At 46.1% G+C, this 27,508-nt stretch overlaps 1 protein-coding gene across 3 annotated transcripts in view; it reads left to right on the top strand.

Annotated features, from left to right (window-relative positions):
- RAB11FIP3 (RAB11 family interacting protein 3) overlaps positions 1-27,508 on the top strand; it is an 86,363-nt gene that overhangs the window by 14,202 nt on the left and 44,653 nt on the right. For all 3 annotated transcript variants that reach the window (XM_087729298.1, XM_087729299.1, XM_087729300.1), the window contains exons 2-3: positions 13,150-13,243; positions 17,201-17,292. In XM_087729298.1, coding sequence (XP_087585424.1) covers positions 13,150-13,243; positions 17,201-17,292 — 186 coding nt within the window. The remainder of the gene's footprint in view (positions 1-13,149; positions 13,244-17,200; positions 17,293-27,508) is intronic.

Here is a 27,508-nt window from a genome sequence, read left to right as displayed (position 1 = left end):
GCCCTGAGGACAGTTTAGATTTAAGAAGCTACCGAGTTTAGCAATGTGGGAAGGATCAGTCATGGGTTTAAAAGGAGGAAGCAAAACAGCGAGGCCCTTCTTGACTCACATGGAGTCCTCTTGCCAACTTGTGTCGCCGTGCACAATGTCGGAATCAGAAGGGGCATTTAGCAGGTTCTGACCACTTCTGGAGAACCGGTAGCAGAAGTTTTGAGTAGTTTGGAGAACCAGCAAATATACCTCTGGCTGGCCCCGCCCCATCTATTCTCTGCCTCCCGAGTCCCAGCTGATCGGGAGGGAATGGATATTTTGCAGTATCCTTCCCCTGGAGTGGGGTGGGAATGGAGATTATACAGTATCCTTCCCCTGGAGTGGGGAGAGAATGGAGATTTTACAGTATCCTTCCCCTGGACTGGGGAGGGAATGGAGATTTTACAGTATCCTTCCCCTGGAGTTGAGAGGGAATGGAGATTTTGCAGTATCCTTCCCCTGGAGTGGGGTGGGAATGGAGATTTTGCAGTATCCTTCCCCTGGAGTGGGGAGGGAATGGAGATTTTGCAGTATCCTTCCCCTAGAGTGGGGAGGGAATGGGGATTTTGTAGTATCCTTCCCCTGGAGTTGAGAGGGAATGGAGATTTTGCAGTATCCTTCCCCTGGAGTGGGGAGGGAATGGAGATTTTACAGTATCCTTCCCCTGGAGTGGGGAGGGAATGGAGATTTTGCAGTATCCTTCCCCTGGAATGAGGAGGGAATGGAGATTTTGCAGTATCCTTCCCCTGGAGTGGGGAGGGAATGGAGATTTTGCAGTATCCTTCCCCTGGAGTGGGGAGGGAATGGAGATTTTGCAGTATCCTTCCCCTGGAGTGGGGAGGGAATGGAGATTTTGCAGTATTCTTCCCCTGGAGTGGGGAGGGAATGGAGATTTTGCAGTATCCTTCCCCTGGAGTGGGGAGGGAATGGAGATTTTGCAGTATCCTTCCGCTGGAGTGGGGAGGGAATGGAGATTTTGCAGTATCCTTCCCCTGGAGTGGGGAGGGAATGGAGATTTTGCAGTATCCTTCCCCTGGAATGGGGAGGGAATGGAGATTTTGCAGTGTCCTTCCCCTGCCCCGCCCACCAAGCCACACACACAAAAATGCAAATAGCAAAATAGGAACCACCTTTGGTGTTGAGTCATGCCGGCCACATGACCACGGAGACGTCTTCGGACAGCACTGGCTCTTCAGCTTTGAAACGGAGATGAGAACTGCCCCCTAGAGTTGGGAACGACTAGCACATATGCGCGAGGGGAACCTTTACCTTTACCTTAATTAGTAAAAATACAAGAGCACCTTCATTCAAGCTTGAACCCCGTTCAACGCTCTTAAGCTGGGCGAGATGAATGCATGTTGTGTTAGGCAACACCCATTCATTCCGCGCTCCCTGTTTTTGATGTTGCGGTTTTGCGGTTAAGCAATCAAGAATGTTTTTCTTTTCCTGGTTAGCTGCCCCTTTCCTTTTTTTTTCCTTCTATAAGTTTCAGGCTTCGTTAAAAACCCCTGTCTTGTTCCTTCCCCGCCCCCCCCCCCCAAGTCTGCATAGCTAAGGTGGAATTGGTATGCGTGCCGCTTAAGATCGAGGGAGGGCCCTGTGTGAAGAACAGAAAGCTTTCTGTAATTCCCCCACCCCCTGAAACATTAGCTTCAGTGCACGGATTATTTCTCCAGACAACCTGAGCATGGTTATCAAACCTCGGTCTCGGTTAGCTCATGTGGTTTCGCTTGGGAGTCAGTATTTCTGCCTATAAAGCGAGCGTGGTTACGCTTACAGACGAGGGGAAGCGGTTTTGTTTTCTGTAGTCCTTTTACAAACATTGCAAAGACTGTTTCCTTGCAGGGGAAGTAATTTTATTTTGCTGGAAGAAATGTCCTTCTGGGTTCAGCTCCAAGTGGGGGTGGAAAGACCCTGGGAATATTGGAGGCTGCTTGGAAAGATGGTTTCATGGTGGATGGCTTGAGCTCCTGAACAGAAAAGGGGGATCCCATGCTTCCAGATGTTGGGTGAAGGAGAAAAGGAGGCAGAGATGTTGAAATTCCCTGGTTTTATGCCCTCTCTGGCCTTTGATCTTGAGCTTGTATTCTGATTGGTCGTCAGATTCCCATGGGGCCATGCAGGGGCAGCCCTGTAGGCTGTGCTTTGAGTCCAAGTTTGGTTGGGCATTGCTTCTTCCCAGGTGCCCTGTGGTGAGATGGGTAAAGGGCTAATACTACCATGCCTTAATCCCATCACCCTGAAGCTGAAGGGGGAGCTCTTTGTTATATAGAATAGATTGGCTGAGGCCTTTTAATGGCCCATTGACAAAGGTGGGGGCTATGAAGAGTGAGTCTGTTTCCTGCCTAAAAACACGTTTCTGCATTTCCTATCCAGAGAAATGTAATATTCTGCCTTTTCAATATTTCCCAGGATATTTCATTTTCCTAGGAGAGGGGTGGGTTTTTAACTTCCTACCTTATGCAGCAGCCCCTTGATTCTACTTTTAGAATACAAATACCATCGTCGTTATTTCGATTTATTTCGATTTATTTTTTTATCTCCTTTAAAAATTTGCTATTAAAGGTAGTCAACAGTATGTTCAGTGATCTGTTGGAAGAAATGTCCTTCTGGGTTCGGCTCCAAGTGGGGAAAAAGACACGGGAGACATGGAGGCTGCTTGGAAAGATGGTTTAAAGGTGGACAGGATCGCATGGCTTGAACTCCTGAACAGAAAAGGAGGATCCCATGCTTCCAGATGTTGGGTGAAGAAGAAAAGAGAGAGCGAGGTGCTGAAAGTCCCTGGTTTTATGTCCTCTCTGGCCTTTGATCTTGATCTTGTATTCTGATTTGTTGTCAGACTCCCATGGGGCCACGCAGGGGCAACCCTGTAGGCTGTGCTTAGAGTCCAAGTTTGGTTGCCTTGCTGGCTGATGTAATTTCCCCAGGTGCCCTGTGGTGAGATGGGTAGAAGGCTAATCCTACCTTTGTTATGTAGAATATTGACAAAGGTGGGGGGCTGTTAAGAGTGAGTCTGTTTCCTGCCTAAGAACATGTTTCTGCATTTCTGCATCCAGGGAAATACAATATTCTGCCTTTTCAATATTTCCCAGGATATTTCATTTTTCTACGAGAGGGGTGGATTTTAATTTATTTAGTTTGTCAAACATGTACAAGATAATAGGTATAAGTATAAACATGAACATGAACACAGTAAATGGGTACGAATAAATGGGGAAAACAGGACAGGGATAGTAGGCATGCTGGTGCGCTTATGCGCGCCCCCGTACAGACCTCTTAGGAATGGGGTGAGGGCCACGCTGGACAGTTTGAGGTTGAAGCTCTGGGGGTTTGAGGATGTAACAACAGAGTCAGGTAGAGCATTGACCAGGCATTGACCACTCTGTTGCTGAAGTCGTATTTTCTGCAATCGAGTTTGGAGCAGTTTATCTTAAGTTTGTATCGATTGTTTGCCCGTGTATTATTGCGGTTGAAGCTGAAGTAGTCATTGACAGGTAGGACGTTGTATCAGACAATTTTGTGTACTACGCTTAGGTCAGACCTTAATCGGCGTAGTTCCAGGTTGTCCAAGTCCAAAATTTCGAATCTGGTGGCATAAAGGATTCTGTTGTGAGCAGAGGAGTGGAGGACTCTTTTCCTGAAATACCTCTGGACTCGCTCGATTGTATTAATGTCCGATATACAGTGTGGATTCCAGACAGACGAGCTGTATTCGAGAATTGGTCTGGCAAAGGTATTGTATGCCCTAGTTAGCAATACCATGTTACCGAAGAAGAAGCTTCACAAAAAGTTATGCAGGCAATTCTTGACTTACGACCACAATTGAGCCCAGAATTTATGTTGCTAAAGAGAGAGGCATTTGTTAAGTGAGTTTTGCCTCATTTCACGACTCACCACCGTTGTTAAGCGAATTGCTGCGGTTGTTAAATTAGAGACACAGTTGTTCAGGGAATTCCGGCTTCCCCGTGGACTTGTGCTTGCCAGAAGGTTGCCAAAAGGGGATCGCGTGACCTCGGGGTACGGCAACTGTCATAAATATAAACCAGTTGTTAAGGATCCAAAGGTAAATCACGTGAACATGGGGATGGTGCAAGGGTCATGTGTGAAATGTGATCGTACACATAGCTGCAGAGAGTGGTGAGGACAGCAGAAAAGACCATTGGTAGTTAGTTCACTTTCTTCTATCCAGGACATGGCATGTAAGCGATGCTTAACCAGGGTGCAGAATATTCTCAGCAGTGGTGGGATTCAGCCGGTTCGCACCTATTCGGGAGAACCGGTTGTTAACTTTCTAAGCAGTTCGGAGAACCGGTTGTTGGAAGAAATCTCCTTTTGTTTTTCTCCACTTTACAGGGCTAATCCTGTAAGGAAGATAGGAAGGAAGGAAACATTCTGGTGTTGTTTCTAGCCTAATTTTGATTGCCCTGCTTACAGAAACTGCCTCTCCGGTTAACCCTTATTCCATTGTAACAGCTAAGGCAAAGCACCCATCAACCTGAGTGATGTTGAGTTGACCACGCCTACCCAGTCACATGACCACTGAGCCACACCTACCCAGCTGGTCATTAGGGCAGAGAACCGGTTGTTAAATTATTTGAATCTCACCACTGATTCTCAGGGATGCTACACAACTTCTCCATGACCTATTTTCCTTATTAACTCCTGGGATGGGGACTTCATGGTATCCGAGGCAGAACAGATTCAATCACACTCTTGTTCCATGCAGCATCAACCTTGTGAAATCTCAAGACTCTTTTTTCCACTATGTATTCTAATGGTCTGTGAGATATATATGTGTGTACATAACATATACATGCACACATATAAACATAGGTATATAAACATATACATACCCCATTTCCCCCCCAAATAAGACCTCCCTGGATAATAAGCCCAATCGGGCTTTGGAGTGCATGCGCTAAAATAAGCCCTCCCCGAAAATAAGCCCTCCCTGAAAAGATTGCAACACAGCAGCAGCCAGGAGATGACAACGCTCACCGCCTCCTGAACCCTAAAAATAATAAGACCTCCCTGAAAATAAGGCCAAGTGCTTATTTCGGGAGTCAAAAGAACATAAGACCCTGTCTTATTTTCGGGGAAATGTGTGTGTGTGTGTGTGTGTATTTTAGTTTGAGTGCGAGCATCAGAATTTCATTTTTTAATGTGCCAGTGTGTGTTCAGAAAAAAGTGACAATAAAGATGGTCTTATCTTAGGTAGATAGACTTCCTCCAGATGATTTCTCCCCAACCTGGTCTCTTATCAGGACTTCCAACGGTGTCTCCATGGGCAATGTAATCCAGGCCACCCACCTGGGAACTGATCATCCTCTTCCCTTCCACCTTTTCCAAGAGAGAAACCCCCTTACGGGCTTCTCAAGGGAGCTGGCTCTTTGCCTTGATGCATTGGCCATGCATTGTCTAGTCAACGTTGACTCTTGGTAACCACCTAGGTAGATGTTTCCTCCAGGAGGATCTGCTCCTTGCACGCTAGGCAGGGTTGGCCTGTTTGATATATATTACCTTGTGGTAAGATGGGCAGTCAATACATTTTATAAGTAAGTAAGTAGGAAAGAGAAGGAAGGAAGGAAGGAAGGAAGGAAGGAAGGAAGGAAGGAAGGAAGGAAGGAAGGAAGGAAGGAAAAATAAAGAGAAGGGGAGGGAGGAAGGAAGGAAAAAGAAAGAGGAAGGAAGGAAGGGGAATGGAAGGAAGGGCAAGAGGGAGGGAGGAAGAAAGAAAGAGAGGAAGGGAGAAAGAAGGAAAGGGAAGGAAGGAAGGAAGGAAGGAAAAGATAAAGAGAAAGGGAGGGAGGAAGGAAAGAGAAAGAGGAAGGAAGGCAAGGGAATGGAAGGAAGGGTAGGAGAGAGGGAGGAAGAAAGAGAGGAAGGGAGAAAGAAGGAAAGAGAAGGAAGAAAGGAAAAAATAGAAAAAGGAAGGGAGGAAGGAAGGAAGGAAAGAGGAAGAGGAAGGAAGGAAAGGGAATGGAAGGAAGGGCAAGAGAGAGGGAGGAAGAAAGAGGGGAAGGGAGAAAGAAGGAAAGGGAAGGAAGGAAGGAAGGAAGGAAAACAATAAAGAGAAAGGGAGGGAGGAAAGAAAGAGGAAGAGGAAGGAAAGGGAAGGGAAGAAAGGGCAAGAGGGAGGGATGGAGGAGGAAAGAGAGGAAGGGAGAAAGAAGGAATGAGAAGGAAGGGAGGGAGGGAGGGAGGAAGAAAGAGAAAGGAAGGAAGGAAGGAAATGATGAAAGGAAAGAAAGAAAGGGAAGGACGGAAGGAAGAGAGGAAGAAAGGAAGAAAAAGAAAGGGCAAAAGAAAGGATGAAAGGAAAGAAAGGGAAGGGAGGTAAAGAGAAAGAAGAAAGAAAGAAAGAAAGAAAGAAAGAAAGAAAGAAAGAAAGAAAGAAAGAAGCTACCAAAGAGTCCCAGCGCTTAGCACAGACTGAGAAGAGGAGAACAACTCCAGAAGAACTCCATTGCAAATCACTTCCATGTTGCGGCTAGAAATGCTATGCGGACTGTGGTTGATCTTGGAAAGCCAAATAGGATGGAACTTGGCGAGGGAGGCTCTCCTAGGGCTCTAGGCCAGATTGGGAAGTGCGTGCGTGCGTGCGTGCGTGTGTGTGTGTGTGTTGGAAACGTCCCAGGAGAAAGCATGGAGAAACCACTTCTGTTCCATTCCCCCAAGAAAGGAACCTGGACTTGGCTAGGAAGCCACCATCTCATCTCATCGTGACTTCTTCTCATTCATCATGTTGTGCCAGTCTCCCCAAAAACAGGGACCTTGGAGAGCCCTTCTCGGTTGCAGTTCCCAGCAGAGGCAAATCCATATCTGGCTTCTTTGGATTAGCGTAGAGACGCAGAGTCCTCTCTATGAATGGAAGACGGAGCTCGCTCGCTGCAGGGAGTTCCCCGGGAGTTTTGCTTTTGGCCTGCCCTCTGAGGATGCTTTGTATGTCTTGGGTTGAATTCAACCCTTCCCTTTCCTGGTCTCAAATCTTGGGCTTTGACCGGCGCCCCATCCTGCTTGACTCAGGTGCCAGCCAAGTCAAACCCATATGGCCAAGGCCTTGATTTAGAACGGGTGGCGTTTGGTTTTGCTTCCAGGAATCCGATGCACGCCTGCGTTTTTAGGGGGAGGAGGGAGGAAGATTGCAGCTTTGCTCACGTTTCTTCTGTTTCCCCAAAATAGCGCTTTCTCAAGATTATTTTAACTCTCATCCTGAGCAGAATCTGCCACCTTTTCCCTTGCTATTTCCATGTCAGACTGCCCCAAAGGTTGATAAATGTGAACATTAATTACGGAAAGGTCGTCCCCCCCCCCTTAGTATCAACACATCTGCTGGGTGGAAGCATATGTCTATAAAACATATGTTTGTCCCATGTTGAGCATGGAAAATGCAAGAAATGTAGGTAATCTTTACGACCACATTTCTGTTGCTAAGTGAGACGGGGAAACGGAGATAGAGATGACAAATAGAGAAGATAGGTAGGTAGATGGATTGGTGGGTGGGTGCAGGAATGGGCTTCAAAAATTGCAGCAATGGTGTTTTACTCCTCAGTTATTCTTGTTAGGTATAATTACAGATTGTACAGTTATAGAGACTAATTTGATTTTGAATTTAACAACGGCAGCAAGATTGTTGGTGGCGCAGCACTGGAAGAAGGAAGAATTGCCTACAATTCCAGAACGGATGCTAAAAGTAACAAACTTAGCAGAGATGGCTAAAATATCAGCATATCTGAAGGACTATTCAGATGAGAAATACAAGCTGGAATGGAGAAGATGGATTGATTATATTCAGAATAAATGCGGGACTAAGAAATTTCAGATAGCTTATGAATGAACTAACAAGGAATGTTACAACTTATCTAAAGTTAGCTTTACAAAAGGGGAGTTAAAGTAAAAGCGAGGGACGATGCTAAAGTTAATTAGTTTATTTTAGTATATGGTTGCTAAATGTTTATTTGCTCTGGGAGGTTGGGGGGGAGGGTGGGAGGGGATGTGGGATGGGGGGAGAGAGAGAGAAGGTGGAAGGTATATAATTGTAAAACTCATTAAAAAATTTAATAAAAAAAATTGGGTTTGCTGCCCCTTGCTGGGTGGGCGTGTCCATGATGGGTGTGGCCTAGTCCGCTTCCTGCCCCACGGTGGTGGTGGGGGCTGTTTTTTGCCTTCTCCAGGCTCCAGAGACTTTCTTTGAGCCTCCGGGAAGGCAAAAACTGCTTCCCCTGACCCGTTTCCGGACTTCTGGAACGTCCAAGTGGCCCAGTTCCCTTCCCTTCCTGAGGATCCATGCGGTACCTGCACTTACCTCCAAAACGAGCCACGTGGAGACTCCTGGGAGGGGTGGGGTGGGTGAGGCCAGCCAGGAGTGGGATAATGTTAGCTATGGGTTCCGCCGAATTTGAGTGAACCTGTAGCAGCCCACCTCTGCCCCTGAGCATTGAAAATGCAAGAAATAAAGGTAGTCCTTCACTTAACGATCATAAAGATCAAGGTAAAGGTTCCCTTCGCACATATGTGCTAGTCGTTCCCGACTCTAGGGGTCGGTGCTCATCTCCGTTTCAAAGCCAAAGAGCCAGCACTGTCCGAAGACGTCTCCGTGGTCATGTGGCCAGCATGACTAACCGCCGAAGGTCCAGGTAACGCTGTTACCTTCCCACCAAAGTGGTACCTATTTTTCTACTTGCATTTTTACACGCTTTTGAACTGCTAGGTTGGCAGAAGCTGGGATAAGTCACGGGAGCTCACTCCGTTACGCGGCACTAGGGATTTCGAACCGCCCAACTGCCGAGCTTTCTGATCGACAATCTTATAGCAATAGCAATAGCAGTTAGACTTATATACCGCTTCATAGGGCTTTCAGCCCTCTCTAAGCGGTGTACAGAGTCAGCATATTGCCCCCAACAACAATCCGGGTCCTCATTTTACCCACCTCGGAAGGATGGAAGGCTGAGTCAACCCTGAGCCGGTGAGATTTGAACAGCCGAACTGCAGAACTGAAGTCAGCTGAAGTAGCCTGCAGTGCTGCATTTAACCACTGCGCCACCTCGGCTCAATCTTAGCCACTGGGCCACTGCATTCCTTTTACGACCATAATGTGAGCCCCAAATTTATGTTGCTAAGCGAGGCAGGGAAACAAAGACAGGTGATAAATAGAGAAGATAGGTAGATGAATGGATGGGTGGATGGATGGAGTTAGAAGGGATATAGATGGAGATAGAAACAGATGAAAGAGAGAAAAAGACAAAAAGAGAGGCATGAATATTTGGGGTGTGTTGTTATTTGAGAGATGCGTCATCTCTCAACCACCAATTTCCTGAATTGAACCAATTTTGGAAGAGGTGCATTCGTATTTTGCTTTTTGCAAGCAAAACTTTCCACAGAAGAATCATAAGATCCATACCTCATTTTTCCCCCCACCTGGTGCATCAGTACAATGAGTTGCGTGGTCACCCTGCATTTCCTGTGATGCTTTTGGCCTGCATAAGTTAAAACATGATGGGGAAAAAAAGTGCTAAGCCAAACAGCATTTGTGACGGTTGAAATTAGTCACCTTCTCACTTGGGATGACTTTGTTCCGTCACCACGGAGCCAAATAATGCTTGCAAAAGGAACAAGGGCCAACCACCTCCGACCCCTTGATGGCTTTGCCAGGCTTTGCATTAGATGTTGAAGATTACACTTGCCCCCCCACCCCCCCAAAAGAAGGGACAAGATCAGGTTCTGTTTGGAGAAGAGAGTCAAGAATGTTAAGAGGTCTCAAATTGGGTGCCTTGAGCATCTGCAAGACCCAAGACACTTCTGACCCAGGCTTCCCAAGAGCCTAAAGCAAATTCCTGGTCCCGAGAAAAACACCTTTGATTAATTTACTGAGAATTCTGTTCATTCACATCCAGCAAAGTCTTTCGAGGGAGGATTTACAGTCACAGACCTTCTCTGGCTTGGAGAGCTACCAGGCCGATATCTGCAAAACGTGGCAAGGAGTCTCAGAGAGTCACCAACCAATGAAGCGAACTAATGGTCTCCTGGAAACTCCACTCCCCTTTCGCTCTTCTTTTATTTCTTCTGGGAGGGGCCATTCATCGTCCACCTGGGGCCTTACTCCCAAGTCGACCCCTGTTCTTTAGCTCTTCCCTTCGTCTGGCAACTCTGTGCATGTGCACACTGGGAACAGGCTCCAGCTGTTCTTCTGTCTTACCTACTCCATTCCATTGCATTCTAGTCCATTCCATTCTATTCCAGTCCATTCCATTCTATTCCAATCCGTTCCAGTCCAGTCCATTCTATTCCATCCAGTCAAGTCTAGACCTGAGTCTTCTATTCTATTCTATTCTATTCTATTCTATTCTATTCTATTCTATTCCAGTCCATACCTGATTCTCCTATTCTATTCCATCCACTCCAGTCCATACCTGATTATCCTATCCTATCCTATCCTATCCTATCCTATCCTATCCTATCCTATCCTATCCTATCCTATCCTATCCTATCCTATCCTATCCTATTCTATCTTTATTTATTTGTTTGTTTATTGATTGGTTGATTTCTGTAGCCACCCATCTCAGCAACTACTCTGGGTGGCTGATCCTTCAAAGACACATATCACAATGGAAAACATTGCAATAAATGTGTGTTGGGTCACATTTGTTGCATTGTTCAGTGCACATGGGGGAGCCAATCTTCACATGGGTGTAGCAGCCTGAGTTAAAACATGGCATCTTTCCCATTTATTTGTTTGGCTTCTATCGGAAGCTCTCCGTTCTATTTTGCCCCATCATGCAGAATTGGAATATTTTTTCTTCTTCAAGAAAAAGCCTAATTATATCTCTCTTCCCAGTCTCCTAATCTTTGCTAACCTGTGATTTCCACCCCCCATCTTCTCTCCATATTTCCCGCTAATTGCTGCAGCATTATAAAAGTGTTATTATCTACAGCTGCAGACTCAAGGTTTTTTTTTTACTACAAAGTCTCTATAATTGGGGAATCCTGACAAATTGCCTATTCTTCCAGTAAAGCCTCGGCAATCAAAATATTTTTTTTAAGGACATTATAACGAAAATGCTTGCATGCTTAAAAAGCAGCGGGGGGCGGGGAGAGCGGACTTTTTGGGTTACATCGTCTGATAATTTCTCACTGTTTATTTAATAGGTTTCAAAGCTTTGCAGCTGTTAGCTACAGTAATCCGTACAATAATTGGCCAAGATGATCCCCCAATTACTAAGGAAGGCATAATCCACCGTTTGATTCAAGGCTGAAGTGAGATCCCATCTATGGGCATCTTTGTAATCTCACACGGCTGCTGATTAATCTGCCTTCCTTTTAATCATCTGGTTTTTAGATGAAGTTGGACTTGATTTGGGTTTGTGTCACCAGCTAAGCCACGAATCGGGGTTTAAAAAAAAAAAACTTATAGCTGAGATTCACAGAACTGAAGGAGGGTTTAGCCGAGTATAAGAACACTGTGTCATAAACATTTGGTAATCAAAGATAAACAACTTGATAAAACATGGGACTTACCTTATCAATGGTTAGACAAAGAATTTTATAAAGATGTGGAATGTAGAATATCTCACGTAAAATGAAGTAATGGCAATTATAGTCAAATAAATGTATAATAATGATAATGATTGTATACATATATATCAGATTGACAATAGGAGATTCGATATAATGTGTAAGTGAGGACTATGGTGAGAATGTACAAAAAAGTTTTGTAACCAATCGGCACGCTGTACGGAATTGGAAGATGGTTTTTTTTTTTAAATTGTTTATCTTCTTCTGTTTCAAAGGTTTTATTTCTTTTAAAACACACAAATATTTCATCATTCCTCAATCATTAAAACATCGAAGTACAATTTTTTTTGTATGCCCCTCCCTCCCTCCACCCCCCTACCCCCCTCCTCCTCCCCCCCCCCGACTTCCCAGAACCCGTACACGGTATGAATTTTTAACAAACACAGTCTAAAATCTATTGAGAAAAAAGAAATAAAGAAATTAATGACATTCTACATTGACCTTAGCTTCTTCTTGCTGAACTAACTTTAAACAATTTAAATCATTTCTGATCTTAAGCATAGGCTAACTGGAATTTCTTAGTCCCATATTTATTTTGTATATAGTCAATCCATTTTTTCCAGTCTCGTTTATATCTCTCATTTGAGTGATCTTTAAGATATGCCGATATTTTAGCCATCTCGGCTAAGTTTGTGACTTTCAATGTCCATTCTTGGATTGTAGGCAAATCTTCCTTCTTCCAGTATTGCGCCACCAACAGTCTTGCTGCCGTTGTTAGGTGCAGAATCAAGTTAGTCTCTACCACTGTAAAGTCCGTACATATACCTAGTAAGGAAGATGTTTTTATGTTTTATGTTTGTTTGTACTTGCTTGTTTAAAAATAGAAGAAATGTTTTTAAAAGAACACTGCTCTGATGGTAAAGTCCTTGTACATTGATCCTACAATTGATCCCAAGTTTTCTGTTGCTAAGCGATACATTGAACTGAATTTTGACCCATTTTACGACCTTTCTAGCTTGTACTCTTCTAGAAGGGGAGTTTGCAGTTTATTAGGATTTGTATGCCGCCCACTCTCGAGAGACTCAGGGTGGCTTACAGATAAAGGCAGGAAGGGGGAACATATAAAAATTAAAAAGAACAGACATTAAAATTCCACAACATTCATATAGCTTAGAATGGGGCTGGATAAATCAACAGCCCCAGGCCTGCCGGAACAGCCAGGTCTTAATCGCTTTGCGGAAGGCCGGAAGAGTAATAAGGGTCCGGATCTCTACGGGGAGATCGTTCCATAGGGCCGGAGCAGCTACAGAGAAGGCCCTCCCCCAGGGAGTCGCCAGCCGACATTGGCCGGCAGATGGAATCCAGAGGAGGCCTAGTCTGTGAGATCTTATGGGTCTCTGGGAGGTAAATGGCAGGAGGCGGTCTCTCAGGTGAGAGGCCTGTGGGTTTTAACTTCTTACAATATCTATGAACTCGGAGCAGGTTTTATGCCAATTGTTGGGACTTCTTTAGGGAAAAAAAACTGAAGGGCGTCAGGTGAGGCTGAAGCTGGAATTAAAAGTTTTTACCTGTTGCCCGGTGAAGCCTGACTTGTGTCTCTGTTTGCAGGTGAAGGATTTGATCAAGTTCTTGGATCCCATTGGGCTTGGCGTGATCAGCTTTGAAGACTTCTGTCGAGGGATTTCTGCAATCAGAAACGGAGGTCGGTTTCTTTCTTTCTTTTTTCTTTTTGTATAGGTGGATCAGAAAACAGGTCCATAACTTGGAAGAGGCACTTCCTGTTTCTCCCAGATCCTCATTTGGGTGTCAACTCAGAAAGCATTCCTGGTCTGCTGTCAAGTTGCCATGGGCAGGAAGGGGGGGGGAACTGATGGAGCAGCTCAGCAGCCATGTTCAGAAACGCATTCCACGCATACCATTTCTCAAGGTTGGATCTCAGATTACCGGAGCCGGGGTGTTTCGCGAAAGTACCTCGTTGGACAACGTGATTAATGACACACTCTGGACTTACTTACTTGGACTTAATCTTCGTAAACGTCAACGTCCACAAGGCAGTGACCGTCGCATTGTGAAGGCCAAAGGCAGAACGTCACGGATTACAGAGTTGTTTATCCGTGTGTTGTCCTGCCATTGGGTTCTCAGCTTGTTTCACGGTTCCGTCGCCACGGGAACCAACACTCCCCATTTATCCGGGCTTGTGACCGGCTATGGTTTCCCATAGGCTGGGTTCGACACACTCTGGGAGGATGGGAGAAACAGGATCATAGTTGAACCGTAATTCGCGTGGGGTCAGAGCTGGCACACCAAATCTATCCAACAAACAAACATTTGTTTGACTCTTGCTGGGCTACAATTAAGGAAAAATAGCTCATATTGGGAGTATATAACTGTAATTTTAAGGAATGATGATGGCGGTTTAAATATGCACATTCATTATTTCTGTCCAAGACCATGGGGATGCTGCAATGGGTCGTGTGAAAAACAGCCATAAGTCACTTTTTTCTGTACTGTTATAACTTTGAAGGGTCACTGTTGTGGCCCAGCAGGAGCCGTTGAAGCTGCAAACAGACTCCGACAGCAAGGGGCCCTATGAGTCGGCTCTGGAAGATGTGGAGGACCCTTGACAGGGTTCAGACTCCGAGCAGGGACCAGAGAGCCTGGTTGGCCACCAGGAGGCGCCTGAGGCATAGAGCAGTGGTGAAAGCCAAAGGGAGTTTGGCCCTGACATCAGGCCCTGGAGCAGTGGGGAAGAGCTAAGGGAGGTAGTCCCGGACGCTAGGCAAAGACGGGCAGATAAGCGCCAACAGCAACTACGGAGATAAAGAAGATAATTGGGGCCAGGTGGTTGTGATTAGGCTCCTCCCAAGAGAGTATAAAAGAAGAGACTTTGGGAGGAGGCTTTTTGCAGGAGACAACCGTTATACTAAAGCTGGAGAAGCTCTTGTGTGTATTTCTTATCTGTGGAAGTCTGGGTTGCTGCCAAAGTCTTGTCGGTGTGTTAATTTACTGTGAATAAATTGTCTAACAGTAATCTTGTGTCGGCGTGACTCACCGTATGGAGGGGGGTCAGAACAGATCACTAATGAACTGTTGTAAGTCAAGGACTAGCTGTAGTAGAGGGTGAAAAGTGTCCTGTTCTTCTTTCATATTTTCCCCGTCCGTTTTGGGGAGAAACTACTTCTTCTGTTATTCCCATGAAGCGGGAATCCAACATTCGGTGATTAGTATGCGTCTCCGATGCTTCTAGTCAGGTCCTCCTGGGAGATTAATCTCAAGTCAGTTGCTGGAAGCGGAGACGTTTTTGTCTGGAATATCTCATTAGGCTTTGCATCTGCTGTCATCCACAATGGCCCAGACTAAATAAGTGGCTACGATCAGATGAGAACAGTATTACTATCACTAGATTAGCTGGAAAAGCTGGATAGAGTTATAAATCGCTATTTATGACATGCCAATCCCTAGTTTTTTAAGCAATTCTGTTTTTCTTTCCACCGTTAGAAGACCTACCGGTAATTAGGGACAGGTCCTCATGTGGGGAAAAAAGTCTACCTTTGTGACTGCTAAGAAGGACCATAACTCAACGGCACACAAGCGACTCACTCATCACGAAATCTCCAGAACCGTAAACCTAAAAACTTGAAATTTGGCACGTATGTTCCTCTTGGCTTCTACGTGCTCGCTAATAAAGGATTTTTCAAAATGACCATCAGGTCATTAGTATTTCTTATACAGTAATTAACACGCTCTGATGATAAGGAGTTCTACTCCCCCTCCCCACCTGAAAAGAACTCTGTTCCAACTGCCAATTGCCTTATATTAACATGCTCTGATGCTAAGGAGTTAGACATTCTACATTCTACTGTACCCTCACTTTTAGAGGGTCAAATAGAGTAATAATAGAATCGAATAATAGAGGGATGAACACTCTTTGAATGGTGTGGGAGTAAGAATGGATTTCCAGAGGAAAAATTGCAGATGACAGAAACCAGGAGCACAACTCAGGTGACACCCCCCCCCCCAGGACACAGACAAACCACCAAGTGGCCTCAATGACCCTCTAAAAGGATGCAAATGACCAGCTGCCTGCAAAGAATATAAATCCTTCCATTCCTCACTATCCTGTCAGAGCTGAAGAAGCTTCTGGGATGAGAAGCGAAACATCTTCAAAGAAAAAACAAGAAAGTCCAGTTGCCTCCTGAAAAAAGCACCTTTGGGATTGACTGACTGAGTCCAAGGCATTCTTAAGAATCTTCCCCATCACCACAATTTGAAAGCATCAGTTCTTCGGCACACAGCCCTCCCTTATGGTTGAAACGCCGAGGACTATCTGTAGAGAAAAACCTGAAGATTTCAGGAGATGTCCTTCTGTGAGAAACCTCACATCTGAATGAACCCGTGACTGGTCTTTTTCAATGTTCCTCGCCTACAATTTTCAAATGAGGCTTGCCAACTTTGGAAAGGAAACTTTGCAAATTATGGTTTGGCAGACTCCGGAGAGGCCCCAGCCCTGCCTCATTTGAAGCAAAGCATCCATGTGTTGGAAGACATCTCCTTCTGAGTTCAGTTCCAAGCAGGGAGAAAGACACTGGAAGCATGGCAGCTGTTTGAAAAAGATGGTTTTAATGGTGGACGGGATCCCATGCCTGGAAGATATTGGGTGAAGAAAAAGAGGGAGGAGATGCTGAGAATCCCTGGGTTTTATACCCACTCTGGGCTTTTGAATTTGAGCTTGTATTCTGCAGTGGCAACTCAATAAAATACTGGAATACCCTAAAGTTGGGAAGCTATATGCTTCCTCGGGATGCGGTGGCTCAGTGGCTAAGACGCTGAGCTTGTTGATCAGAAAGGTCGGCAGTTCGGCGGTTCGATTCCCTAGCGCCGCGTAATGGAGTGAGCTCCCGTGACTTGTCCCAGCTTCTGCCAAACAAGCAGTTCGAAAGCACGTAAAAATGCAAGTAGAAAAATAGGAACCACCTTTGGTGGGAAGGGAACAGAGTTCCGTGCACCTTTGGGCGTTTAGTCATGCCGGCCACATGATCACAGAGATGTCTTTAGACACAGCTGGCTCTTCGGCTTTGAAACGGAGATGAGCACCGCCCCCTAGAGTCGGGAACGGCTAACACATATGTTTAAGGAGAAGCTTTACCCTTACCTTATACTTCCTTATCACAACAAAGCAAGAGGGGAATAGCTCTTTATATAAAAGAGACAGTAAACATTAAGCAATTTTTTGCAGATGAGGAAGGGAGGATAATAATGTATAATAAACAGATATTTTTAGTAGCAATATATGCACCAAATAACAATCAAGAGGATTTTTATGCAGAACTCCATAAGAAAATAATCGAATTGGACTCTGAAAATATATGTGCAGTAGGAGATTTTAACGCAGTTATCTTGGCAAGGTTTTTCAGAAGTGGTTTACTATTGCCTCTTTCCTAGGGCTAAGAGAGAGGGACTGACACCAGGTCACCCAGCTGGCTTTGCGCCTAAGGAAGGCAGGACTCGAACTCACAGCCTCCCGGTTTCTAGCCTCATGCCTTAAGCATTACACTAATCTGGCTTTCGTTTATTGGAGCCCTGAGTTTTAATCCAAGAATGTTTTTGGTGACCTGACTCTCCTTGCAGACAAGTTTACCCTGTCCTCTTTCTCCCACAGATTCAGACAGCCAGCTGTGCCCCATGGGATACACTCCTGATGATCCGCCTCCTGCATGCGCTGATGAATTTGATGACTTCGTCACATACGAGGTGAGCGAGGGCACAACCACCCAATGGCATTGGGTCACTTTGGTGGTGGCTTACGGGCATCTCAATGTGCTACTTTGGAGAATGTGAGAGGACGCAGATGATGCTTAAGAAGGGCCTTTATCTCTGATAGCTTCTCAAGGATTTCTGTAGCAAGAGCACTTAGCACTTAGCCTTATATACCACTTCACAGTGCTTTTACAGCCCTCTCTAAGGGGTTTATGGAGTCAGCCTTTTGCCCTCAACAATCTGGGTCCTCATTTTACTCACCTCGAAAGGATGGAAGGCTGAGTCAATCTTGAGCCAGTCGTGATTGAACTGCTGACAGTTGGCAGAAATATTGCATTCTAACCACTGTGCTACAAGGAAGGAGAATGAGAAAGGGAATTAAGAGAGGGAGGAAGGAAGGAAGGAAGGAAGGAAGGAAGGAAGGAAGGAAGGAAGGAAGGAAGGAAGGAAGGAAGGAAGGGGGAATAGCAATAGCACTTAGACTTATATACCACTTCACAGTGCTTTACAGCCCTCTCTAAGTGGTTTACAGAGTCAGCATATTGCCCCTCTTTTACCAACCTCGGAACTTGGAATATAAATACAACAATTTAAGATATAGCTAGATAGAAGATAGATAGAATTCTGTATTGGCCAAGTTTGATTGGACACACAAGAAATTTATCTTTGGTGCATAAACTCTCAGTGTACATAAAAGACAAGATACATTTGTCAAGAATCACAAGGTAATTGTTTAGGTATCCTAAACAATTAATGACTATCATTAATTGTTTAGGATATTAAGAGGTGGTATTACGGGAGGATTTCTACTAGACAACACAGTATCAACAGTAGGGACCCCCAAATTTCTAGGTTCTATCATATCTCAAGACCTAAAATGGACACCTAACACCAAAAACTTCATCAAAAAAGCATAAAAAATAGATAAAATATGATACAATTATATTTCGGTGTCACCCCTACAATCTACCCCAATCAGTTCCGCATAGGCTGATCTCACTCAACTGAAGCATTTTGCTCAAGGAGTGTGCTGTGTTAAAAGTTGTTTTCAGATTCTGACCGCACATAATGTGAAGTTGTTTTGATATGGGGGGTCCCAGTGGGTCATTTGTTTGGTATATAGATCAAGGGATCTGTCTCTCACCCTCTTATGCAGGCAACAATCAAAGGGGATGTGTATATTTGTTTGAATTGTTTGTAAGACACCCAGAGTCATATATTTTGTAAATACTTGCGTGTTCTGACCCCCTCCTCCGTCCAGTAACGAAAGCCGAGACAAGCTTAAATGGAATGTCCTTTAATAACAAGACCAGAATCTCGGTGGCTGAAAGCCAAGTAAACAAACAGATAAGGACCTTGGCAGCAAGTCCGACAAACCTTGGCAGCAATTCAGACAAACCTTGGCAGCAATCCAGCCTGCCAAGTTAGTTTCTCTTTAGTCAAACCGTTGACTTCTGCAAGAAGGGCATGGCACAAGCAGTCTTTTTTATAGTCTGGAGAGGAACCTAATGACCATCAGCTGAGCGTAATTACCTCCTGTAATTATGTAATTGTTCTTGACGCCAGCGCTAGCTCTTCGATGGAGTGTATCCAGGAACAACTCACTGCTGGTTTCTGGATCACTCTCCCTTGTCTCCTCCCCACTGGTCCAAGGCTCAGGCGCCACCTGGTGGTCAACCAGTCTCTCTGCGCTCTGCTCGGAGTCGGAACCCTGTCCAGGGTCCTCCAGAGCTGACTCATAGGGCCCCTCGCTGTCGGAGTCTGGTGGCAGCTCCAACGGCTCCTGCTGGGCCACAACACTTATGTATATCTTTTCATGTGTCAACACTGCAGAAATGACACTTGGCTACAATGTAAAGTAGTGAGTATACAGCTTGCATAACAGTGAAAATGTGCTGTCCCCTCAAAATAAACAGCCATTAATGTCTAAAATGCTGGCAAAACAAATACTTAAAATATTTACAAAATGTGAAGGGATGTACTCACTTCTGTGATATATTGTATAGATGAGATGGTAGTTACGTAAATTTGAATGATAAATCAATAATCGATAAATCGATCCTTGGCTGTAGTTATGGGTTAAACGGGGAAAGAAAAATACCCATAGAAATGTGATCCAATGTTTTTGAATCTCTAAATCAGTGTTTCCCAACCTTAGCAACTTGAAGATGTCCGGACTTCAACTCCCAGAATTCCCCAGCCAGCGAATGCTGGCTGGGGAATTCTGGGAGTTGAAGTCCAGACATCTTCAGATTGCCAAGGTTGGGAAATACTGCTCTAAATTAGCCACATGTGTTGTGTAAAGTAACTTGGGAGTTGATTATTGAGAAAATTTAAGGATTAAGCAGAAGATAATCAACACTGCAGTGTGGAGTTTCATTAATGAGAACACAATATTATGAAAATGGGTAGAAAACAGGCTTTTTTGCACTTTGTGTTTTGAGACAAGCCTTTGGCATATCTGATGAGATCCCCAGGACAAAATGGGTTGCTCCCTGCCCTTGTGTGTATCATCTGGAATTGACAGGGATTAAAACCTAAGCATAGCAGACATTCCTTCACTGAATTATAGCTTCTTTCCTAAATCCTGACTGGAAACAGGCAAGAGTTTATAATTGCTGGATATAGTCAGCTTGCAAGACCTTCACTGACTTCAACAGGTTCCACGGTGGGGTCGCGGGATAAGTAAAAAATAACACAGTCTAATGGGTAGTAACTAGGGGAAAAGGAGGGACACATATTACGTATTAGGCAGATGTGTTAACCACTAAGCCACAAGGTTCTCCTCCTTTATCAGCTGAGCCAGGGAAATAGGTGGCTCAGTGGCTAAGACGCTGAGCTTGTCGATCGGAAAGGTCAGCAGTTCGGCAGTTTAGAATTTAGAATTTAGAATTTTTTAGAATTTTATTAACATTTATAGGCCGCCCTTTTCCCTGAGGGCCAAGGTGGCGCAGTGGTTAAATGCAGCACTGCAGGCTACTGCTAGATCAGCAGTTCAGCGGTTCAAATCTCACTGGCTCAGGGTTGACTCAGCCTTCCATCCTTCCGAGGTGGGTAAAATGAGGACCCAGATTGTTGGGGGCAATATGCTGACTCTCTGTAAACCGCTTAGAGAGGCCTGAAAGGCCTATGAAGCGGTATATAAGTCTACTGCTATTGAGGGGACTCAGGGCGGCTCACATAAAATCAGGAGGGGGAATACAAACAATAACATAGACACATATAAGTAAAAATAATGAGCAACATTCATTCATCATTCAGGAGGGGCGGCTATCTTTGTCCCCAGGCCTGTCGGGCTAGCCAGGTCTTAAGGGCTATGCGGAAGGCCTGGACAGTGGTGAGAGTATGAATCTCCACGGGGAGCTCGTTCCAAAGGGTCGGAGCAACCACTGAAAAGGCCCTCCTCCTTGTAGTTGCCAGCCGGGACTGGCTGGCCGATGGAATTCGGAGGAGGCCCAATCTATGAGATCTAATTGGTCGCAGGGAGGTAATTGGCAGATTTGAATCTCTAGCGCCGCATAATGGAGTGAGCTCCCGTTACTTGTCCCAGCTTCTGCCAACCTAGCAGTTCGAAAGCACGTAAAATGCAAGTAGAAAAAAAAAACCATCTTTGGTGGGAAGGGAACAGTGTTCTGTGCGCCTTTGGCGTTGAGTTATGCCGGCCATATGACCACGGAGATGTCTTCGGACAGCGCTGGCTCTTCGGCTTTGAAATGGAGATGAGCACTGCCCCCTAGAGTCGGGAAGGACTAGCACATACGTGCGAGGGGAACCTTTACCTTTACTTTTAGGGGGAAAGAAAGAAATGGTGGTTGAAGAGTTAAAAATAAAATCTAAATTTTCTAAGTTGGCAATGCTGCTCTCTTGTGGCTGTCCAAAGTATCTGATCTCAGTAAACCATCCAGAAACCTTGCAAGAACAGAAAATGGGAATATATTCAGCAACAATCCAAACACCAATGTGTCAAATAGAACCGTACAATCGTCTGTCTTTAATCTCTGGAAATGTCCGGACCAAGAGCTGGAAAACAAAAACAAACAAACAGCAGAGGAAATATCCGAGTTGAGTGGATGGAAGTTGCTAAGGGAAGGTTGGATTTATTTATAACCCTCTGCGGGAAATAATACTCTTTTGAAGAGGAACAAGACAGAGCTGCGGTGGCGCAGTGGTTAGAGTGTAGCACTGCAAGCTACTTCTGCCGATTGCAGGCTGCCTGCAATTTGTCAGTTCGAATCTCACCAGGCTCAAGGTTGACTCAGACTTCCATCCTTCCGAGGTGGGTAAAATCAGACCCAGGTTGTTGGGGCAACAACTGCTTGTAAGCCACTTAGAGAGGGCTGGAAAGCACTGTAAAGTGGCAAATAAGTCTAAGTGCTATTGCTAACAAGGGCTCTTGCAGCGTTTTGAAAAGGGGCTGATTTATGAATCACTAGCTGATAACCCGGCCTTGCCGGGGAATTTATTTATAGGGGGGAAATGTCAGGACCAAATGTAATTTCTAATGTTGGATTTTCGCCCTTACCAGAGGGAGCCCCCTTGTGGAGTACTGTGAAGCCGTTACCATGGCAACTCCACTGCGCTTCAGTACAGTAGAATCCATTTTACAGCAGTACAGTAGAAGCCATTTTATGGCACAACAGGCTGCATCTTAACAGAACAAACACCTCGAAGGGTGTTAGGGGTATCTTACCCCCACAATATTTTTCTCTGGAGAGTAAGTCATCAGTATACCAAGTTTGGTTAAAATTGCTTGAGGCGTTCCAGAGTTACGCTGGAATATACACACATACACGCACAGCCGGATGGATGGATGGATTGATGGATGGATGGAAGGAAGAGTTTATGGATTACACGTGGTCAGCTGCAAAGGATTTAATTGGGGAGACAGAGTCCATAATCTCTGGATTGTGTGCCTCAAAAATTTTAGGACATAAGAAATTTATTGAACTTTTCACTTATCCATCAGCTCTTCACTAAATATATTGGGTTTTTGAGAGAGGTGCACCCAGCATTGACCATAATTAGCGAGTGGCACCTCCTGCATTGTAATTAATATTCAATCCATTCATATTACCATTCATAGCTGTGAGTTACGGCAGCTAAATGAGAGCCTCCACTTATAAGAGCAGTCTTCCTGTGAGGGGGGGGGGGGCTGTCAACAGGGAAGAAGCAGGTTGCTGCCAGTTGGACAGGATGGATCTAGATGAATGCAGCAAAAGGAGGGGAGGTTTGGGGTTAACTGGCCAGCCATGCATGCCTTATTGGTGGTGAGTTAATATTTACTTGATTTTCTTCAAAGACGTTTCAGGACTTTGGAACAGCTCACGAGGATGAAAGTTCTCAAGAGTGTGCAAAGTCCATTGCTCTAGGCACAGCTTACTCCAGGGAGACGGGTGTGCAACTCAGAAGGGTTTGCAACTGAACAGTCTTGCACTGAAGCAGCCTGATCACCTACAGGGGCCCCAAGACAACCTTCCTTTCCTCCATCTTTCACCTCCCTCCCTCCCTCTCCTTCCTCCCTCCTCCTTCCTTCTCTCATTCCCCTCTCCTTCCTTCCCCCTTACTCCTCTTCTTCCTTCCTTCCATCCTTCCACCTTCCTCCCCCTTCCTTCCTTCTCTCGTTCCCATCTCCTTCCTTCCTCCCCACCCTCTCTCCCTCCCCCCTCCTCCCTCCCTCCTTCCTTCTCTCATTCCCATCTCCTTCCTTCCCACTCACTCCTTCCTTCTCCCTTTCCCATCTCCTTCCTTCCTCCCCACCCTCCCTCTCTCCCTCCCTCCTCTCCTTCCTCCCTCCCTCCTTCCTTCTCTCATTCCCATATCCTTCTTTCCTCCCCACCCTCCCTCTCTCCCTCCCTCCTCATTTCTCCCTTCCTTCTCTCTTTCCCATCTCCTTCCTTCCTCCCCACCCTCCCTCTCTCCCTTCCTCCTCATTCCTCCCTCCTTCTTTCTCTCTTTCCCATCTCCTTCCTTCCTCCCCACCCTCTCTCCCTCCCCCTCCTCCCTCCCTCCTTCTCTTATTCCCATCTCCTTCTTTCCTACTCACTCCTTCCTTCTCCCTTTCCCATCTCCTTCCTTCCTCCCCACCCTCCCTCCCTACCTCCTCTCCTTCCTCCCTCCCTCCTTCCTTCTCTCATTCCCATCTCCTTCCTTCCTCCCCACCCTCTCTCCCTCCCCCCTCCTCTCCTTCCCCCCTCCCTCCTCATTCCTCCCTCCCTCCTTCCTTCCTTCTCTCATTCCCCTCTCCTTCCTTCCCCCTCACTCCTCCTCTTCCTTCCTTCCTTCCATCCTTCCCACCTTCCTCCCCCTTCCTTCCTTCTCTCGTTCCCATCTCCTTCCTTTCTCCCCACTCACCCTCCCCTCTCCTCTCCTTCCTCCCTCCTTCCTTCTTTCATCCCTCCCTTCCCTTTTTTGCCTGCCCACCTGCCCCCCCCATCTCCATCAGTGACACTGAGCAGCTTACAATTAAAATATTAAAAACAATTTCACACAAAAATCAATAGAAACATTGACACTCTGGCTGATGGGAGCTGCACCATGCCATTCTGTTCGATCTCAACCCATCCAGCTAGGCCAGGGGTCGGCAACCTTAACTAGTCAAAGAGCCACAAAGGTCCTAACCAGAAGCCCCCCATTCAATTCTGGAGCCAACCGGAAGTCCAGTTCCCCCACCATAGAGTCTCCTCCTAGCGCGGCATCCTTTTTCCTCTATCTGTCCTAACTGAAAGCCCTATCAATTGTGGAGCTGACCAGAAAACCCGCCCCTTGCCATAGAGTCTCCTCCTGGTGCGCTGTGCTTCCCCCCCCCAAAACAACTGGAAGCGCCTCTCAAAATTGTGGCGCCAAGCAGCAACAGAGAGCCACAGCAGAGGGAGGAAAGACCCACATGCGGCTCTAGAGCCATGGATTGCTCTCTTCCACCACTTAAATTCCTTCCCCTCGAGTAGGGTGTTGAATATGGGCTCCAGCAGGCTTACATAATTTGGGGTGGATCAAAACATGATCAGCCGCCCTTGGTGGAAGAAGAGCCACCTTGGACGTCCAGCCATATTGCAAAGGCCTTCCAGCCCCAGGTGTGATGGCCAATTGTTTTTTCACTTCTCTTTTCTCCCAAATGCCTAGAAATGGGGAAATTTCACAAGCAATGCCTGTCCTCGCCCTTTCTCTTTGTCCGTCCCCCAAAAAACCCCTTTAATTTCAAGGACCGAATTGTTCGGATGAAGTGGCAGAGAAAGGGGGAAACGGGAGACGAGAACAGCTTACGCCGCAGCTCCTGAAGAACAAAAACAGTTCTGTTCGAGCGACGGGAACTTAAGAAGGTAGAATAACAGAGTTTGGAAAAAGACCTTGGAGGTCTTCTAGTCCAACCCTCTGTTTGAGCAGAACACCCTAAACCTGTGATGGCCAACCTATGGTGCGCGTGCCAGAGGTGGCACGCAGAGCCCTCTCTGTTCGCACATGTGCTGTCACCAACTGCTCTTCTGGTTTCTGGTGGCTGCATGCGTGCTGGCCAGCTGGTGTTCACGCACTCCAAAAACCCGAAGACAAACTGTCCGGTGTGCACATGCTCACTGGCCAGCTGGTTTCCGGGTTTCCGGCACTCCAGCGTTCACAAACGCACATGTTCTGTTTTGGGCACTCAATACCGGAAAGGTTTGCCACCACTGCCCTAAACCATTGCAGACCAACGGCTATCCAGCCTCTTCTGAAAAGTCTCAACAATTGCTGCACCGGCATCTTCTGAAGGCAAACTATTCCACTGGTTGATCGTTTTCACAGTCGGGAACACAAAGATGCTTCCCCCCCCCCCCCCCCCCGGCCCACAAGAGGCAATTGGACTTTCTGGTTTTTCTTGGATGACGTTTTGCCTCTCACCCAAGAAGCTTCTTCAGTTCTGACTGGATGGTGAGGAACCTTCCATTCCCCACCATCCACTCAGAGCTGAAGAAGCTTCTTGGGTGAGAAGTGAAAGAAAAAAACAGAAAATCCAGTTGCCTCTTGAAAGAAAAAAAGCACCTTTGGGACAACCAGGACCTGGAGGACTGAGAATCTCCATAAATATTCACAGTCAGGAAGTTTCTCCTTTAGATCTAAGTTGCTTCTCTCCTTGATTAGTTTCCACCCCTTGCTTCTTGTCCTGCCCTCAGGTGCTTTGGAGAATAGCTTGACTCCCTCTTCTGGGTGCGCCTTGGTACACCCACGTTACACCTATCCTCCTCGAGCTGCACTGGTTACCGATTGGTCTCCGGATGCGCTTCAAGGTGCTAGTCGTCACTTATAAAGCCCTTCATGGTATTGGACCTGGGTACTTGAGAGACCGCCTGCTGCCAATTACCTCCCAAAGACCCATTACATCACACAGGGTTGTCTCCTCCAGGTTCCGTCTACTAGCCAATGTCATCTGGCTACTACCCAGGGGAGGGCCTTCTCTGCGGCAGCTCCGGCCCTTTGGAACGAACTCCCGGCAGAGATTCGGACCCTCACCTCTCTCCAGGCCTTCCGAAAAGCCGTTAAAACCTGGCTGTGTCGGCAGGCCTGGGGTTGATGAGTTCCCTTCCCCTCTCGACTTGTGTGGCTGTTGGTGATTTTAAATGCCTGTATTTGTAGTCTTTGTGTTCCCTTCCCTCCTTGGGTTTGTGCGCCGCCCTGAGTCCCGCCGGGAATAGGGCGGCATATAAATAAAACGAAATCTAAACCTTCTTTGTGGCAGCCCCTGAGATATTGGAAGACTGCTATCTTGTCCCCCCTGGTCTTTCTTTCTATTAAACTAGACATGCCCAGTTCCTGCAACCGTTCTTCATATGTTTTAGCCTCCAGTCCCGAAATAGCAAGGGAGCCAACTATTAAGGGAGTATCTATTCCCATATCAACCTACCTGTGCTTTGAGATCTTCTGTGAAAGCCGTCCTCCAGTTGTCTCTCCAGAAGCCGTCCTCCAGAAGCCATCCTCCAGATGCTACTTACCATCCATAAATCTCTCCATGGTAGTGGATCTGAGTACTTGAGAGACCGCCTCCTGCCGATTACCTCCCTTCGACCGATTAGATCACACAGATTAGGCCTCCTCCAAGTTCCATCCGCCAGTCAGTGCCGACTGGCGACTACGCGGAGGAGAGCCTTCTCAGTAGCAGCTCCGACCCTTTGGAACGATCTCCCCGTGGAGATTCGCACCCTCACCACTGTCCAGACCTTCCGCACAGCCCTCAGGATCTGGCTATCCCGTCAGGCCTGGGGATAAGATTCTAATTTGCCCCACCCGAATGTTGAATGAAAGTTGTGTTTTATTGTTTTATTTTTATTTATGCATTGTCTTGTGTTTTTGTTTTGCACCCCCCTTCCCATGTATTGTAAGCCGCCCTGAGTCCCCTCAGGGAAAAGGGCGGCCTATAAATCATAATAAACTACAAACTACAAACTAATTGTATACATTTAATTATGAAGTACCAGTTGCCTTCCTTCTAAGCAAATCTGCCACTTGCAAGGGTGCTAACACTTAATATTTTGGAGTTGGGGTGGGGGAGTCTCCAACATTAATATCAAACCACACAGTGGACAAGCCACAATGTAAAGTTTCTCCATCATTTCATTTACAAGCCTGCAACTGTTCTTCATATGTTTTAGCCTCCAGTCCCCTAATCTAACCTAATAAGTTTCTTTGGGTCTGCCCAGTTCTAGATTTCTTGATTCTTACATCAGCCGGAATGTGTTTTTCCCTTGAATCTGCTTAGGCAGCGACTTGTAACTTTCAAATGGATTTCCTTGTTGCAGAGCTGGGAAGTGGGTGTGGGAAGAGAAGAGGTGACCCTCCGTTCAAAAGGAGAAACAGGTTGGGTGGGAAATGCAGGTTGGAAGCAGCAGCGCAGTCCATGTAAATCATTGGTTTGAAATAGCTGGGGAATTAACGCACCGCGGATCCTGCTGAGGTCAGGGAAAGGGGGCTGTGCACCGTGGAAGGAATAATGTAAGCAAAAAATATGCAGCGCCGGAGAAGGGTTGGAAAACAGCAGTTTTGACCGGACTTACTATGTGAATTGCTGAACCAAGTTAGTGAAAGACTCTGTGGTGTCTTTATAGAACGTCCCCAAGTTTGGTGAGTGTGACGTTTGGTTAAGGTTTGGGTGGTGGCTGAAAATATCCTGTGAAACTCCCCCAACGCATTAATTCAGGAATGAAGTCTGTTGTGAGAACGTCCACAGTGGTTTTGGATGGGTTAA

This window comes from Thamnophis sirtalis, unplaced genomic scaffold (genome assembly GCF_051295495.1).
Source record: "Thamnophis sirtalis isolate CommonGarterSnake01/CBP01778 unplaced genomic scaffold, rThaSir2_p1.2 scaffold_14, whole genome shotgun sequence".
Classification (NCBI taxonomy): Eukaryota; Metazoa; Chordata; class Lepidosauria; order Squamata; family Natricidae; genus Thamnophis; species Thamnophis sirtalis.
This window is presented reverse-complemented; position numbering and strand designations above follow the sequence as displayed.